We start from the raw sequence: 18475 nt of genomic DNA, 5'->3' as shown, positions 1-18475 counted from the left end.
TCAAATGAATGTAAAGGAAACGAGACAACCAAAATGACAAGTAAGAACGTGTGTATACCCGAATAGGTATAATAATACATGAATGCATGTGATTGGGGAATCGGGTAGTTGGCATGGCGTGAGACCTTATTCCGGAGGGCCGGGATATGGTTGAGCGTGTGATTGCGACATAGTCGGTGGTGGCCTGGAGGAGGCACCTGGCGCTCTGGCATCGAGAGGTGACATCGATGTCAGAGGGGATGGTTGATGTATTATGTTTTATGGAGTAGGGATTTGGATGGCGTGTTTTATTGTTCCGGCGATTGCCGAGGAGAGCGGGGGATGTGCGTTGCACATGGAGCGTCCTTACCCACGTGTGTGATGCACACGTGGAGATGATTTGACGGTACGGTTATTACTGAGAGACCCGATGGGTCGAGTTATGACTCGTGTACATATGTCCTGGACTGGTGAGACCAGATCCTTGCGGTATCCTATGTGTGCGATGCACATAGAGATGATTTGACGGTTATGTCCGATGATACATCATGCGGACTGAGTGTGTGTGAAAAGTGAATTAATTGTGCGATTGAGTGAACTGTGTTTTCCTGGCATGAAGTGTGTATATATGTATATACTTATATCTAGTGTGTGTATAATATTGATTGTGTTTGGCCATTTGCAATTTGAGTATGATCTTCGGGTCTAACCCGAAGTACTCACTAAGCACGTAGCTTATGGACGTTGTTATGCAACGTTTCAGGCACGGAGCAGTATTGGCAGCAGCAGGACGAGGGTACTGGTGACGTGTGAGGAGCTATCTGGATCATGTACTTTTCTTTCTTTGGACTTATGTTGGCTTGTACGGGCGGTGACCTGACTTTGTATTTTATTACAGTTACCGTCCTTATGCTGGTGTGTATACTACTGTACGTGGGTTTGTAAACAAATACTGGTTTTTGCGCTGCGTGTGTAATAAAATAAAATGTTTTTAAATTCCCGCTATTTTATTATATATTTGGGCGTCCATGTGGCACAACTCGTGAGCGGGAGACGGGTTACGGGTGTCACAGTCCCCATCCTAGTCCCTAACTCAATTCTTTACTTCTCTCATCTTTCCAAACATCATACCAAAATTTAATTAATATCAAAAGTTCAACTCATTCTAATAGTCTAATAATTAATATATTAAGAAACGTCATCACATAACTCAACAGAAATTTATCAATCATCAATCATCATTCATTATTCATCAATCATCGATTACCAATCATTAATCATTATTCATCAATCATCAATCATCAATCATCAATCAACATACATCATAAATCCGCAAGAAATTTAAGGCGTCTATCCTAAAGTCCTAACCGCATGATTTCTACGCTCGCTATCATCACGTCTAAACGATGAATCATGAAAAATTCGCTCTAATTCTCGATCCCAGGTTCAATAACCTCGAGATTTTCTTCACCTATAATTAATTATTATATAATAATTTTAATCAATAAATTATTTTTCAAAAATATTTACCACTGTAAAAAAAACGTTAATCGAATGGTAAGTTTTATCGTTAAACTGTTTTATTTTAAATCGTTCGAATATCTCTAAATACTTTGAATTTTATAAAACGGATTTCGGATTTGAAATCACGGGATTGAAACGGTTCAACTTATGTCACCGGAAAATTTTCCGGTGACGGTGGTCGGTGGCGGTGGTCGGCGGCCGGTGGCCAGCGGCGGTCATATATCCCGAAATCATATAATTTTTCTGTATGTTATGTAAAATCACTCAAGGAATCCAAATCCGAAGTTATTTTGGCCTAAATCGAATTAGAATTGTCTAAAAGTTAATTTTTCTCCGATGTTTTCCGGTGATTTTTCCGGTGACGGTTCACTGTTTCCGGCGACGACACTACCCAAGAAAGATTCAACTCGCCAAGAGCTTCCAAACCCCTCAAGTCTCGACCAAAACCGAGCTTCCGTTTGCCGGAAATCGGCAAAACTACATGGCAGTAAAGGAGAAGGAAAACGATGAAGAAAAAACTAAGCAAAGAGGGAGAAACGGACCGACGGTGATGAAGCGGTGGCCACGGGGCGGTGGTTGACGGCCGATGGCGAGCAAAGAGGTAAACCGGAGCAAAAATCTGGTTTTGGGCAAGCTAAGGTCGGTCATAGGAGGAAGAAGAAGAAGAAGAAAAGAAACCCTAGGAAAATTGCACTTTGGATCTTTTTTTTAAAAAAAATTTACAAAATTTGTCCAAACTTTTAATTCGTTCTAAAAGACCCTCATTGAAATAACAATTTTTTCCAGAACTTTTAATTTTTATCACCAAACCCCAATTCATTTCTTTTTTAAATTTTTGTTATATATCTGTGAATTTTAGATATATAGAAATATTTGTTTTAATTTTATTAAATCATCTCTTTGATATATTAAATACTATTTTGATATATTAAATATTTTTGTTTAGATTCATTAGATAATAGATACATTTGTAAATCATATAGTTTTAATTTACATTATATATATGTGTGAATTTTTGAAATATATAAATATTTGTTATAATTTTATTAAATCATCTCTTTGATATATTAAATGTTATTTTTGATATATTAAATAATTTTTTTTATTTTCATTAGATACATTGATTTTAAATTAGAATTCTTTTAAATTTCTAATTAATGTTTTCACTGAATTGTTTCAAACCTCATATAGAGTTTATCGGATAAGATTATAAACAATTTCTTTATTGCTTTCCCTCGAAATTAGGGTTTTATTCAAAATTGGTAAAAATACATTTATTTTATTTTCAAGTGTCTCAGTTTAGAAAATGACTTGAATGATTCGTTATGAAATTGACCGTTTGTGTTGGTCCAGCAAAATATATGGGCCGTTTCTAATGTTATTGGATGTCCATTTCACTTCCCAGAGTATTAACTAAGTAAAACTTTGACAAAATATTATCTTTGATTTATAAATTGATCCAAACTCATTTACGAGGAATATATAGATTTACAAAAAAATCATTTGAAAGAAAATAATCATGAATTTATGAATTTAATTTAAACAAATTTTATTACTTCAAATTTAATTTGAACTAATTTATAAATTTAATTTAAAATTTCGTTAGTACTTAAAAAATCAGGAATTTAATTTAAACAAATTTTATTGGATTAGAATGATTTCTTTGATTATGTTTGGTTTAGTCCAGTTCGTTAACTTCGTTTCGGTTCTTAACCAGTCAAAAGAAAACCAAGTAAACCGGGTATGTTCGGTTTAGATAAACCACGTCACTCGCAAACAAATACAATGAGAGAGAGAGAACCAGACCGTTGACTAATTTCCACGGCAAAGCCTCTCGCATGCACGCACGTTTCCGAGTGCTCGTTCACACCGTAACAACCGTAAACTCGTCGTAGAGGATCACTACTTCAACCCTTAAATATTGGCGAGAGTTCTTCGTTCCCGCTCCCACGCCTTGTTCTGTTCATCTTCCCCACCCGGCTCCTCGGATCTTCCATTTCTCTCCGTTTACTACGCCGCGAAAGTCTCAGTCATCGATCGACCAATTCCGCCTCCGATCTATTTTGTGTTTTTCTTCTCAATTCTTCGTGTATCTTCGCCATGAGCGGAGAGGTTTTGGTTTGTCTCGATGTGTATTAGCTTGATCGGAAGGAATTGGAGGTTTTTTGTCGGAATTCCGAAGGTTTCTGGGCGGCAGGATGGCTGCTTTTTTGTTCGTTTTCATCTTCTCGATAGCTGTGTTCGTCGCTTTCCTCTGGGCTTTCTTCAAGTATGTGTGTTGTTTATTTTACGTTGCGTTTTTTATCGCTCATCGTGGGTTCGAATCTATTCGTCCATTCGATTTCGTGTGAGCTAGGGATTTCGATCACCCTTTGACGGTTTCTGATCCGGGTTTTCTTTAAATGTTACTGGGAACTGATTTTGGTAATCGAATCGATTGAGTGGAAATTGCATTATGGTGAAATGAAAGATGACAACGAGGATCGTGTTCCGTTTGTTTCTCACTTCTGATTGACAAACCACTCATGAGCCTAAAATTGAGCACAATGCGGATTTTGTCATGCATGTCACTGAATTTGGTATAGAAATTTCGTACATCAGGAGGGCTGAGTTTTGTCATTTAGGTACATCTTTTGACACTGATTTTATCGTAGGTCGTTGCCTTGGATACTTCGAATTGCTGGGGGAATAACTCTAACTTATCGGCTCGATGGGTGGATCTGTGTGAAGGAAATTGTGATACAGTTAAAAAAGGTTTAAACTTCTTCTTTATGCTATTTGAAGTGGATTTGCCCTGCATTTTTTTTTTGTTCCCGGTTAGTTTCAATCACTCAAAACGTTCATTCATCAGCATTTCTCCTGTTTACATTTTACTTGTAGACATTCCTTTTCTCTTTGGCTGTAGAATGTGGAATGATACTGTTAATGCTTATATAATCGAATGGGCTTTCACGTATTTGCACACAATGAAGAGAACCTCTGTGCATGTAAAATTCTTTTAGTACGAACATTTTGGTTGCAAGTTACCCCTTAAAGATGAAAGCAACTTTCTTTTCTTATTCTCGTTTCTAGCCACTAGAAAAAAAAAATGCTAGGCATGAGAGGTGTTTTTCTCCATCTTGGTTCTGTTTCAAGCTTTAATTTTTTTAGGATCTAGAGACATCCAGATAATTACGCTAATGCTTTTTTTCTCTGACCCTACGGCCTGCAGGGTTCAATTGAGTATGTATCTGTCGGAGAATTTAAAGTGGCCCTTAGACAATCCTTGGTAGAACTTTGTGCTGGGGCTTTTGTGCAGGATCCAAAAGTTTTATTCTCAATATGTGACCTGAAAATTGTAATGAGACCTTCAAACTCAAGGAAAGGCCCACGTAATCCCAAAACTCGGAAATCTCGCTCTGCTGGCAAGGGAAAGTTGGTGCTTGCCGCCAATATTGCTAGGTTTTTTTCGGTTTCTGTGACGAATATGGTCATACAGGTATATATTGCCATCATCTCTTTTTCATGTTGATAATTCTGGCTGATGCTTCGTTGATGTTTCTGTGTTTCTTTGAAATCCTTTGTTAAACGGTTAACAACACAATCATTAGTTAAGCTTGCAGATGAACTTTACACTGTTTTTGATGACCACATCTTATTCCACGGCAGCTTAATTACACACCTCCATAAAGCAGACAGAAGAAACATTTCCTTGTCAAAATGAGCTCTATGTATTAGATGACACATGCGTTTTACATTTTTTGTGGCGGTCATGCTTGTTCAAGTTAGAGTGGTTTGCAGTTGAAATATTGCAATCAAGGGACTTGTGACTCATAGACCTTTTATAACTGCTTTACGACTCCAAATTTATGCTAACATCATTACTTTTACTGGCCATTCTTATTTTCTCTTGAAAAAGTTCAGACTCAAAAAGCTACAGCAGAAGTCAAGGAGCTGGAACTTGATTTATCTAAGGATCGGGGATCAGCAAGTTTTTTCATGAAGTTGTACATAGTGCCCATTCTTGTAAAGATTGGTGATCCTCGAGTTTTTTCTACCCAGTCATTTGAGACAAACAGTGACATCTGTCCTCCAAACCATACAAGTCCCGCCATTATAGAGAGTTCTTCACCTTCTTTTTGGTGTCAAAAGCTCTCCTTATCGTGTGAATTTGCTCATAACAGGTACCTTCTGTTTGATATATTGCTTTTGGTTTCTATATGAAGTAGATTATTCATAAATGACATATAAATAGAAAATAGTGTTAAGCAAGATTAAACTATGTTGCCTGGGTTCTTTTGAATCCACAGAGGATACAATTGTTCGTACGAATCTTTCTTATAAAAGAAGCAATAAACATAATTTTTCACATTTAATTGTTAATCTTCCTGGCTTCCATATTGTGATCTTCTGGGAGAAGACAATCAAGTGCAAGCATAAAGAACGTGGAAGTTGACCTTGGTGATGCTGTTTTTAACCTTAATGAGAAGATGCTGTCCAAAAGGAAGACCTCGTCCAGTTCTTCTTCCACTGGTGAAGTTGATGGATCAAATCCTAACTATGCAGCTGTTGAAAAGCCTCAAAAGCAACCAGCTGCTGTATCACTCTCAAAGCATGCTTCAAATTTTCCTGAAAAGGTGAGTATGTCTCGTGGGGTTTTGAGATAACTGGAAGAAGCATTTTCCATTAACTATGCCTTATTTATCTTGTAAACATGCTACGACACAAGTTCAGAGGGAATTCAAGGTTCATTTCAATTTCTTGACCCTTTGTTCCGTTTTTTGGTTGCTGTTAGAAATACCTTAATGTATATTTTGGCCTAATGTTGTACTAAAAGGCCAACTCTGGAATGCTAGGACTATTGCTTTTGTGCTGGTTGCAAACTTGCAATAGCAACCGCGTTAGAACAATCTATGTTTGTACTAAGAAATTTATTTGCATGCAGTTTGTTGTTATGGTGCAGTCAACCAATAACACAGGTAGACTCTTAAGAATGTCTTTGACTTTATATGGCAGGTTTGCTGTGGGTTAACAAAGCTTGATGTCAGATTTGTAAATCAAGAACATGGTTTTGCTATTGAGAATAGCATAACAGGCTTTCAGTTGAGAAGCGACAAATCCCGATCCCGTGAAGAGGCTAAGGAAGATACATGTCTTGATGTTGTAATAGAACTCCACGAGATTCATGTATGTTAATAAGCACTTTTGCTTCTAATGATCCACTGAAGTAGTCTTTTTTATGTGGTTCCTTTAGGCAGTGTCTTAATTATTGAAATTTTCCTTCCATTTCAGTGTTTTAGAGATTCTGGAACTTCAGTCTTGGAGATGACGAAAGTTGGGTTTGTTTCCAAGGTCTATTGTCCAGTGCAGGACCAGGTGAGTCCTGTGAATTTGAAACCTGGGGCTTTGGGGTTGTTACAGGCGATAAATGGTGAGAAAGCACGGTAGGATACCATTTATCCTAAAACATTCTTCACTCGGTATTCCAAATGGGGTTCTGTGTGTTTCACCATTGGATTTCAACTGAAACATGCTTGGTTCTAGTTTTATTTTGAAATTTAGTTTCCCTCCAATGTGCATATCCCTATGATTGATCTGGAATTGTACTTGTTCTTATCTGCGTCTGCGCCATATGCCACTTACTCATCTTTGGCATGGTAGGAAAGGGTTCTATAATAGGATTACATTACACTGGATTCTTAAATTGTTGTTGGTGTCTTCATATCCTCGTAACTTGGGTTATTGTCTTGTTTTTCAATTGAAGTACATGGGTATAGTTCCTTTGTATTGCACATATTTTGCAATTGGACTTTGAACAGAATCTCCTGTATGATTTGATCACCAAATTTTGGTGTCATTTTCAGGCATCTTCTTGTGTTAAAGCTGAGGTTGAGATTACGTTGGGAGGTGTAGTGAGCAACATCATAATGACCCGTTTTGAGCCATTGTTGCGCCTACATTTCTCTAGAAAGAAAAAGATGGTTCTTAAAGAGGAAAAACCTAAAACTATGAAATCAGAGTCCAATGGTCTGAAAGGTATTACGTGGAAATGTTCTATCTCAGCGCCTGGCATGGCTGTCGTGCTGTATGATGTTGGAAGTTCTCCTTTATACCGGGTAAGTAACAGGCATATGGTTTATTTTTTGTCCTTTTGTCACAGAATTTCTTGGAAGTTTCTGATTGTTCTAGCCCTCTGTTATATTTAAAAACCCTGTTGTCTCTCTTGCAGATTTTGCGCAATTTTGTATTACATCAACAAGTTTTAGCTAAAATCATTACTACGCAGAAGTTTAATGTCCAGTTTAATTGCATTTTATCTGCAGTGTTGCTTAGAATCATTGCATGTCACTGCAAATGATTCGTCAAACACAGGAACTGGAGTACAGATGGAGCTAAGTGAACTGATTCTATGCGTGGTAGATGAAAATCAGGGATGCTTGAAAGAAAGCCTTTTTGGTTTAGATTCAAGACCGGGTTCCCTAATCATTATAAGAAAGGTCAGACTAGATTGGGGCAAGAAGGATTGGGTGTTATCTGAGGAAGATGGTAATAAAAGTAAGCCAGTTTTGGGAGTTGATGTGTCGGGTATTGACCTTTTCTTTTCTTTCAAGAGGCTTGAATCGCTTATAGTAACTGCAATGTCATTCAAGGCTCACATTAAAAGTTTATCTGGTCCCAATGAGAAGAAAACACAAGACAAAGGAACACATAAATCCAAGTCGTCAGGCAAAGGGGCTCAACTCTTGAAACTCAACATAGATTATTGCACTGTGAATATGTCTGGTGATACAGGCCTGGAGAATACAATCATCGAAGATCCAAAGCGTGTCAATTATGGTTCACAAGGTGGTAGAGTTGTCATTAGTGCCCTAACTGATGGCTCCCCACGAACTGCCAGCATTTTCAGGGATGTTCCTAAGGAGTGTGAGAAGTTGAAATACTTGATGTCTTTTGAATTATTTAAATTGAGTTTTACTCTTAATAAGGAGAAACAGTCAACACAGGTGGAACTTGAAAGAGCTAAAACTGTCTATCAGGAATTTCTTGAAGAACCTCATGCAGTTTCGAGAGTGACTCTATGTGACATCCAAAATGCTAAGTTTGTACGCCGGATTGGTGGCCTTAAGGAAATTGCTATCTGTTCACTTTTCAGTGCCTCTAATATTGCTGTCAGATGGGAACCTGATGCACACATTTCAATGGTCGAGCTTGGTTTACGTCTGAAGTCTGTGGTACAGGCTCAGAAACTTCAGCAACATGGCGATGGAAAACCAGAAGATGGTTCTACTGCTAGAGATGATGGACAGAAGAAAGATGCAATCAGTGTCTCGAATTCTGTTGATAAGCAAAAGAAAAAGGAATCCATATTTGCTGTTGACGTGGAGATGTTAAGCATATCTGCTGAGGCTGGAGATGGGGTTGAAGTTGAGGTACAGGTTCAGTCAATTTTCTCAGAAAATGCGCGTATAGGAGTTCTCCTTGAAGGACTCACGCTTGGTTTTTGTGGATCGAGAATATTCAAGAGTAGTCGGGTACAGATATCACGAATACCTAGTATGCCCTCTGCTTCATCCAATGCAACAAGAGTTGCCAGCACTCCATGGGATTGGGTAATTCAAGGACTTGATATACATATATGCATGCCCTTTAGGCTACAGCTGCGTGCTATTGATGATGCTGTTGAAGAAATGCTGAGAGCTTTGAAGCTTATAATTAACGCCAAGACTAGACTCATCTTTCCAGTTAAAAACGAGAGCACAAAACCTAAAAAACCTGGGTCTGCAAAATTTGGCCGTGTTAGATTGTGCATTCGCAAGCTTATATTTGATATTGAGGAAGAACCAATTCAGGGTTGGCTTGATGAGCATTATCATCTTATGAGGAAAGAGGCTTGTGAGCTAGCTGTACGGTTGAAATTCTTAGATGAATTCATTTCCAGAGGAAACCAGCTTCCTAAGAGTGGAGGAGTTGATGCAAACGACGAACGGAAGATTTCTTTTGATGGAGAAGAAATTGACATCCAGGATACTTCCGTTATCCAAATGATGAAAGAAAAGATGTATAAACAGTCATTCAGTTCATATTACAAGGAATGCCAAAGTTTAGAACCTTCAGAAGGTTCAGGTGCCTGTAAAGTGGGATTTCAGGCTGGTTTTAAGATGAGCACTTCCAGGACTTCTCTTCTATCTGTTTCTGCTACAGATTTTGATCTAACCTTGATAGCTATTGATGGAGATGAAGCTGGGATGATAGAAGTGGTAAAGAAGCTCGATCCTATATGTCAAGAGAATGACATACCATTTTCTCGGCTGTATGGGAGCAACATTCGGTTGACCACTGGCACTCTTGTTGTTCAGTTAAGAAATTACTCATTTCCTCTTCTCTCAACAACCTTGGGAAAATGTGAAGGCTGTGTTGTACTGGCCCAGCAGGTAAGATTCCCTCCACCCTTTTACAAAGCATTTCACCTTTAGCATGATATCGTGAAGCTTGTTTTTATTTCTGAATATTCCTTCTTAGTCCAGGGAAAAGAGCTGAGTTTAATGATTTGTGGGAATTTTGTTGATGTCTTTAAAGAATGTAGAACTGAGAAGACACAATACATACTTTAAATTTGTAAATTTCACATCTTCCGGCTAAATCTGGAGCACATTAGGTTTTCCTTCCTTAGTTATTTTTTATTCATTATAATTTAAATTCAGGAATACGGGATGAACTCTGTCTCCCTGCTTTCGCTATTGAAACTGATATTTTCTCCTTTATACATCAAACAGAAACCCAAAACCGTACCTTCTACATAGTTTCTAAAAATTCTTTGAGTTGTGAGATCGTTTCTGTCCTATGATATTTAAGGGATACAAATCCAGTGGGATCAGATGTTGATGTTAGCAGACAGGAAATCTCATATATTGTATCATAAATTATTTGGTTATACATGCCCATAAAACACATTGACTTGTGAGATGTTCATGCTTCAATTCGTTAAAAAAAGTTGTATCTAGCCTTTTTTTAATTATAATGTTCGATTTTCGATTTTACTTTGATATTTGATTTCTTGTGATGTTTTTATTTTCTTTATTTCTTATTCCATTAGCTGTTCTTCTTCCTTTGAACTAGGCAACGGCTTTTCAGCCCCAAATCATCCAAGATGTATATGTAGGAAGATGGAGAAAGGTGCAGATGTTTCGTTCAGCTAGTGGCACTACTCCACCGATGAAAACATACTTGGATTTGCCGGTATATTTTGAGAAAGGAGAACTCTCCTTTGGAGTTGGATATGAACCAGTTTTCGCTGACATTAGCTATGCTTTTACGGTGGCTCTTCGTAGAGCCAACCTCAGTCTCAAGGGTCCTGGCCTTCCTCAGCCTCCCAAAAAGGAGAAAAGCTTGCCATGGTGGGATGAGATGAGAAATTATATCCATGGAAATACAGCCTTATTCTTCTCGGCAACAAAGTGGATTGTTCTTGCTACTCCCGACCCCTATGAAAAGCATGACAAGCTTCAAATGACCTCTGCTTCTATGGAAATGTGGCAATCAGATGGTCGTATTTACTTTTCAGCCGAGGATATAAAAATCTTTACAAGTAGTCTTGAATGTTTGGCTAGAAATTACTTGAATGCTCCGACTGGTCCATCAAGTTACCCTTTCCTTCAGGCTCCACGTTTCAGCCTTGAAGTTAGGATGGATTGGGAATGTGACTCTGGAAGTCCATTAGATCACTATTTATTTGCTTTGCCTGTTGAAGGGAAGGCTCGAGATAAGATCTATGATCCATTCAGGTCTACTTCTCTCTCGCTTCGCTGGGACCTTACTTTCAGACCTGAGAAACATTCCCCACATGTCTCTGCGGCTGATCAATCAGTTGCAAGTGCAACAACCAAAGGATCACATACTAAGTCTGGGAATATGTGTAGTCCTCTTCCCACAATAAACATTGGTGCTCATGATTTAGCATGGGTGATCAGATTCTGGAACATGAATTATCTCCCTCCTTACAAGCTCCGTACTTTCTCCCGGTGGCCTCGCTTTGGAGTTCCAAGAATTGCCAGATCAGGAAATTTGTCTCTGGACAGAGTGATGACAGAGTTTATGCTCCGCATCGATATTACACCTATCTCTATAAAGCACAAACCACTGGATCCCAGTAATTCTGCCAGTGGCTTGGTGTTTAATGTCTCGAAGTTGAAATATGACCTCTGTTTTAGCCGTGGGAAGCAGAAATTCACTTTCGAATGCAAGCGTGACACTCTTGATCCTGTATACCTGGGTTTAGATCTTCATTTACCTAAGGCCTTTATCAGAAGGGATGATGATTCATCAAAACCAGTTCAGATGTCCAGGGTAGGTTCACAATCTGGATCAGCAGATAGAGCAACTCCTGAAAATTCCGAGTATATCAATGGTTGCATGGAGAAGCATCCTGATGATGGGTTTCTGTTTTCATCTGATTATTTCACAATCAGGAGGCAGGCCCCCAAGGCTGACCCAGAAAGATTGTTGGCATGGAAAGAAGAAGGAAGAAAATATCATGAAAGAGTGGATGCAAGATCTACTGCTGAACGGGGAAGTGAAACTGAGGATCCTACTAATTCAGATCCAAGTGATGATGATGGATACAATATCGTGATAGCTGACAATTGTCAGCGTGTTTTCGTTTATGGGCTCAAATTGTTGTGGAACATAGAAAACAGAGATGCTGTTTTATCATTTGTCGGTGGTATGTCAAGAGCATTTCAACCTCCCAAGCCTTCCCCATCACGTCAGTATACTCAGAGAAAGTTGCTTGAGGACAATCAAAAGCATTCTGAATCAGTAGTTTCTCAAGATGGCCCCTCCAACCCTCTTTCCTCAGGCAGTAGCAACCCCGCTCCTCAATCTGTGGAAACCCCAGATCTACTTTCATCCTCATCAGATCCAAACAAAAATGAGATCTTGACATCTGTTCCAGATGGTAACTGCTGTTTGAACCCTTCAATATGTCTGTTTGAAGCTATCACATATCGTGTCTTAAATGTATGTCAGTTAGGCTCAGTGTTCAGTCTTTTCTGTAATCTTACGTTTGACCCCCTATTAACCTGTCTTGATGTAGTCCTAGCAAAATCTGGGAATTCAAATGGCTCTGAAGAAGGTGGAACGCGGCATTTTATGGTGAACGTTATTGAGCCACAGTTCAATCTCCACTCCGAAGAAGTGAATGTAAGCCTGGACCAATCTCTGAGGCTTTAAAACTGTAACATTTAATACTCTTCTGGGCCTAGGGTTACAAAGATACAACATAAGTTTATGACTTCCGTATCTTAAACCCCAAGGTTTAAATGTGTCAAATTGTCGTCATTATTTCATTAAAAGTTCTCTCTTCATCTACCAGGGTAGGTTTTTGCTTGCTGCTGCTAGTGGTCGTGTTCTAGCACGATCATTTCATTCAGTCATTCGTGTTGGGTGTGATATGATTGAAAAGGCTATTCAAGGTGAAAATAATGATAATCCTGAAAGTAGTGCTGAAATGACATGGACACGCATGGAATTGTCCATGATGCTGGAGCATGTACAAGCTCATGTTGCGCCTACTGATGTTGACCCAGGAGCCGGAATTCAATGGCTCCCGAAGATTAGAAAGAGAAGTTCCCCAAAAGCAAAGCGTACTGGTGCACTGCTTGAAAGGGTTTTCATGCCTTGTGATATGTACTTCCAGTATGCCAGGCACAAAGGTGTGACTCCTGACCTGAAGGTAAACATTTTTTTTCTTTGTTTCTTATGTCACATAATTATTCAATACTGGGGACTCTTATTTAACTGCCATCTGCTACAGGTAAAGCCGTTAAAGGAGCTTACTTTCAATTCTCGTAATATAACAGCATCAATGACATCACGTCAATTTCAAGTTATGCTGGATGTTCTGAGCAATCTTTTGTTTGCAAGGCTACCAAAGTAAGTATGAGTGCATGTAAATTGATTAAATTTATTGAATGGATTTCAAGTTTATTTACTGGTGTTCCCACTGGTCAGCCCGACTGTGCTTCTTGAAACTGAAGTAATATATCCCTAATATAGGCTTCAGAAAGACAGTTTGCAACTTTCTGGTGAAGAAGATGATGATGTTGAAGAGGAAATTGACGAGGTGGTTCCTGATGGTGTTGAGGAAGTGGAGCTAGCGAAAATTGAAGTTGAACAGAAAGAGCGGGAGCGTATGTTGCTTCTTGATGACATCAGAAAATTATCTCAGCATTGCAGTACCTCTGGAACTCAAAATCTTGACAAGGAAGAAGATTTTTGGATGATCGCTGGTGGAAGACCCGAGTTGGTAAGGAAAGTGTTCTATTAGAAGTAACGATTTATGTTCGCATCGAATGACATCTGAGAAACACAGTTTTTTTTTTACTGTAGGTGCAAGGGCTGCAGAAAGCGCTCTTGAGTGTGCAACAATCCAGGAATGCGGCATACACTGCACTGCATACTGCTGTGCAGAACGCTGCTGAACTGAGGCTGTTGGAGAAAGATAAAAGCAAAAAACCATCTTCAGCCATGCGTATTTCCTTCCAAATCAACAAGGTCATCTGGAGTATGCTTTTAGATGGAAAAACATTCACCGAGGTTGAGATAGACAATATGGTAAGCCTTCCATTTTTGTGCATGTATGTCTTCAATGCTCGAGCTTGCGTATTCATTCAGTAAATCATCGAATAGAAATGATTCTGCATTCTATTATTCCTTCCAGTATTTAGCATGGTTCATTTTATTTTGTTTGGACTCCACGTTATTGGTTCTGTTTGTTAGCCGTTGCATCCATGCAAACAAACCTCTGTCTTTTCGTTGTTCTATTTAGACTCGACTATATGCTCTTTTACTTTGTTAAGGAAGTTGTTGAGACTTTTCTTTTGTTTATGCTTGAAGATTTATGAGTTTGACCGGGATTACAAAGACATTGGAGTTACCCAATTCACAACTAGATACGTTGTCTTGCGGAACTGTCTGCCTAATGCCAAGTCTGATACTGTTCTGTCGGCTTGGAATCCTCCACCCGAATGGGGCAAGTGAGTTTTCTCTTGAGCTCTCTTTCTTTCTCCTGTCGTTGATTTTGACATGATGGTTAGTCGTGCAACAGATATACAACTTCATTATCTTTTCCTGCTCAAAAAACAAATCGCAGTGAATCCGTTGCCCTAGACTTCTTTGTGTACTTGCCTTGTGGATGATTTTGTGTTTCTACCTGATAAATGCTCACACTACCTCACGTGTTATAATTTCTTGTAATTTTAATCATGGAAAGTCTCTGTCAATAAGAAGAAGGTTCTCAGCGTCACAGCTAGAAAATCAGTGTGCGATATTTTTTATACAGGAAAGTAATGCTGCGAGTAGATGCAAGACAAGGAGCTCCAAAAGACGGACAGGCTCCTTATGAACTTTTCCAGGCAAGTTTTTCTTTTGCTTTCTGTTGTGTTATGTAATATTCTGGGAAATCAGCCTTCTTTCTTGAATGATGACAAACCAAAAAGAGCTGCTACTGGAGAAAAAGACTTGTACTAGTTCTTCCCAAATCTAAGACTCTAAATGATCTCTAAGTACCACTTGTTTTTTCCATCTGTTACTTGACGCAGTACTTTGTTTCCAGATTGCTCGTCTTATATCTCATGATAATTTAGTATATTTGTATGATTTTTGTTTGATAGGTTGAGATTTACCCTCTAAAAATCCATTTGACGGAGACAATGTACAGAATGGTGTGGGAGTATCTCTTCCCAGGAGAGGAGCAACATTCACAGCGAAGGGAGGTGAGTTGATTATTAAAACGGCCGTTTTCATCAAATTGACAAAATCTAGCAAATATTGCAGCTATGAAATGGCATTAGGTTTTCACACTTTGGATATGACCCATCTTTGTATCTTGATCCCCAGGAAGTCTGGAAGGTCTCGACAATTGCAGGATCAAGACGAAGGAAGGGTTCTTTTGCTCAAGAAACTTCGGCTTCAATCTCTGCATCTGATTTGACCCATGTGCGCTTTGTGTTTTATTCTTCTTTCTCCTCTCCCTTGCTTCTTACATTGTTAGCTTTAACTCCAGGAATGCTTCATATATACATTCTTCTCCCATTTTTGCAATGTTTTCAGGGATCGAAGACTCAAAACCCGAAGTCTAGCACAATTCGCGGGTCTGGACCTGAGTTGAGAAGAACCTCTTCTTTTGACAGGACATGGGAGGAGAATGTGGCTGAATCTGTAGCTAATGAGCTCGTCTTATCTTCCATCGAGCAACAAAACGATTCCTCAAAAAACAAGCTGAAAGATTCAAAAACAGCCAAGGCTGGACGGTCAGTTCATGAAGAAAAGAAGACTGAGAGACCATTAGAAGAAAAGAAAACTAGACCCAAAAAGATTATGGAGTTCCAGACAATCAAGATCAGTCAGGTTACCCCTATATACTGAGATCCTTAATTTCATGTTATGATTTTGAAAGCCAGCAAACTTATTTATCTTACTCTGGTTGAGCGTTAGGTGGAACTCTTGATCACATATGAGGGCTCAAGATTCGTTGTGAGTGATATGAAACTGTTGATGGATACATTCCATCGTGTTGAGTTCAGTGGCACATGGAGGAGACTCTTCTCTCGAGTTAAAAAGCACATCATATGGGGAGTCCTCAAGTCTGTGACCGGGATGCAAGTAATGGAAACACCTTGTTTCTTATTTCCGACCTCTTTAACCTTTTAATCGACCCTTAGCAATTCAAAGACAAAACCCGTGCCCTGATCTGATTTTGTAGGTTAAGAAATTCAAAGACAAAACCCATGTTCCGGAGGATGATCTAGCTTTGGCAGTGAAAGACCAGCCCGGTAGCTCAGATCAGTATCCAGGAACATGGGTGAAGCGCTCTGGTGACAACGCTGGTGATGGCTTTGTTACCTCCATCCGGGGTCTCTTCCACACCCAAAGACGCAAGGCCAAGAAGTTTGTGCTCCGAACTATGAGAGGAGAAATAGACGAGAGCTTCCCGGGGGAATGGAGCGATAACGAAGCAGAATTATCTCCCTTTGCTAGACAGTTGACGATCACCAAAGCCAGGAAACTCATCCGGCACCACTCTAAGAAATTCCAGACCCAAAGGCATAAAGGTTTGTTCCATGTCCCTTCTTCTTCATCTTCACTGCCTGAAACTAATCACCAATCTATCGATTAGTAGAGATTCGTGGCCAAAGATATGAATCATGAAGACCGTACAGGTTTCTCTCTCGTGCCAACTAATGGTTAGAGACGCATGACCAAGAAATCTCAATAGGGTTCTTCCTCTGACACCGAGCTTTTTCGCGACAAGGGCTCGGGTTAAAGACTGGTTGCATTGATCTTAGACCATGATAAAAATAAAAAAGGGTGGTGACTTTTGCTTACCACCAAAGCTAATTCAAAAAGGCCTTTTGTTTCAGGTTCTAAGGAGGAGGATTCGCCTTCTTCGTCTCCAAAGGAAGCAGGCACATATGAATCTGACTCTTCAAGTGGATCTTCAGTTTACGAAGAGTTCCTTCAGCAGAATCAAATTTAAGATTTATAGAAACCAAAGTTTTGACCTTTTTGCCTCCTCTTTCCTTTTTGTCCTCCAATAAAAAAACAAGTGTAGATTAGCAGAAAGATTTTGCAGATTATTATCCCATCTTTATAATATATACGGAAGTTCTACGCAAAACTTTATGCGACCGTTTCCTGCATCCTCTAAAGACTAAATCTTAATACTGAAACTTAAAATCAAATAATACATTACTCTTATGGTAAGGCTTGAAAAATTAAACAAGAGACGAGAAAAGGGTATTGTTACAAAAAGAGAACAGTTCTACCTTCATCTTTTCAAATATATATCTACATATATAGGCCTTGTTATCATTTTCATGTCTTAATGTTTCGTCATCACCAACCGAGGAGGATACAATTCCAACCGGCAAACATTAGTCTTGGAAGCTGTTGTAACAAAAAAGGAAATAAAACTTGGAGCGGGAAGCCTTTGTAAGTCCAATCTTTGACACCTTCACATTTGCAGAAAACAAAATTTATATTGTCAGATCTTATATACAGAGTTTGCTAGCATGATGAACATGACAGGGAAACATGCATGCTCCTCTTGATTGCCATAGTTGATCACTTGCGTGACGAGCTTTAAATTTATACCCGACACACAACTAATCCGCAAGTATACGGATGTCGTAGTACCGGGGTCGAACACAGGGACTTAAGCGGTTAAGCTAGGAATCGACTAAAACTAGGAAAATGGAGAAAATAAAATCGGAGAATTATTTTTGTTGGTTTTCGTAAGTTGCAGAAAACTAAAAGAAAGAAAGTAAAATCAAAGACAATCACAATTCAAGAGGAGATAATCGATGGGAAAGGTTATGGGAATCGGGTTTCACCGATCATGCAAGGATGCCGTAAAGGATTATGGACCTAGATCATGCTCATTCTAAGGTGAGGGATTCGAAGACTAAGGTCGGGTTCGGTTCTCTCAAACCGAAAATCCGCTATCCAAGAGAGCACTCTAGCCATTTTCATGGTCTAGAGTAAAATCCCGAATGCATTAAATTTCCTTATCATAATCCTAGATAAAACCGAATCAAATTTCTTCGGATTCAATTTCAACCCAATTGATTGAATGCATCAAGAGACCAAGAACCCATGTCTCCATGTAATTCACAATCCTAAAATCTACCCACAAAATTCTTATCCAATGGGTAACATTAAACACCATTCAATCAACCTCTAGCAATCAAAACCCAAGCAATTGCATCACTCAATTTAACAAATCCTAGGTTTCCCTAAACATTCATTCAAGAGAGATAAACTTGGAGAACACAAATTTCATTCAAAGCAAGGATTTGAAAGCATAAAAAAGCATAATCTTGGGTCCAAGGTGAATACAAGCATCCGCAAACTCCTTCTTTCTCCTTCAAGATTTCGGCCCTAGGTCTTCTGGAGGAGAGAAAATCGCCTCCTTTGCTTTCCCCAATCGAGCTCT

The 18475-nt window shown here is 39.0% G+C and overlaps 1 protein-coding gene across 1 annotated transcript; it reads left to right on the top strand.

The window, feature by feature from the left end:
• Nucleotides 1-3484: 3484 nt before the first annotated feature.
• LOC104817630 (protein KINKY POLLEN) lies at nucleotides 3485-17144 on the top strand. The gene is made up of 23 exons (XM_010546880.2): nucleotides 3485-3772; nucleotides 4158-4257; nucleotides 4715-4981; nucleotides 5407-5666; nucleotides 5903-6119; nucleotides 6499-6669; nucleotides 6775-6858; nucleotides 7347-7598; nucleotides 7806-9914; nucleotides 10600-12436; nucleotides 12575-12681; nucleotides 12854-13213; nucleotides 13295-13413; nucleotides 13537-13786; nucleotides 13870-14094; nucleotides 14377-14516; nucleotides 14822-14894; nucleotides 15153-15254; nucleotides 15379-15477; nucleotides 15592-15888; nucleotides 15976-16143; nucleotides 16244-16592; nucleotides 16902-17144. Exons 1-23 carry the CDS (start codon nucleotides 3702-3704, stop codon nucleotides 17015-17017), a joined length of 7773 nt encoding a protein of 2590 aa, XP_010545182.1. The 5' UTR covers nucleotides 3485-3701; the 3' UTR covers nucleotides 17018-17144.
• Nucleotides 17145-18475: the final 1331 nt, after the last annotated feature.

Source organism: Tarenaya hassleriana, unplaced genomic scaffold (assembly GCF_000463585.1).
Source record: "Tarenaya hassleriana unplaced genomic scaffold, ASM46358v1 Cleome271, whole genome shotgun sequence".
In the NCBI taxonomy this organism is placed as follows: domain Eukaryota; kingdom Viridiplantae; phylum Streptophyta; class Magnoliopsida; order Brassicales; family Cleomaceae; genus Tarenaya; species Tarenaya hassleriana.
The sequence above is the reverse complement of the archived record's forward strand: the minus strand, read 5'-3'. Positions and strand labels throughout refer to the sequence as shown.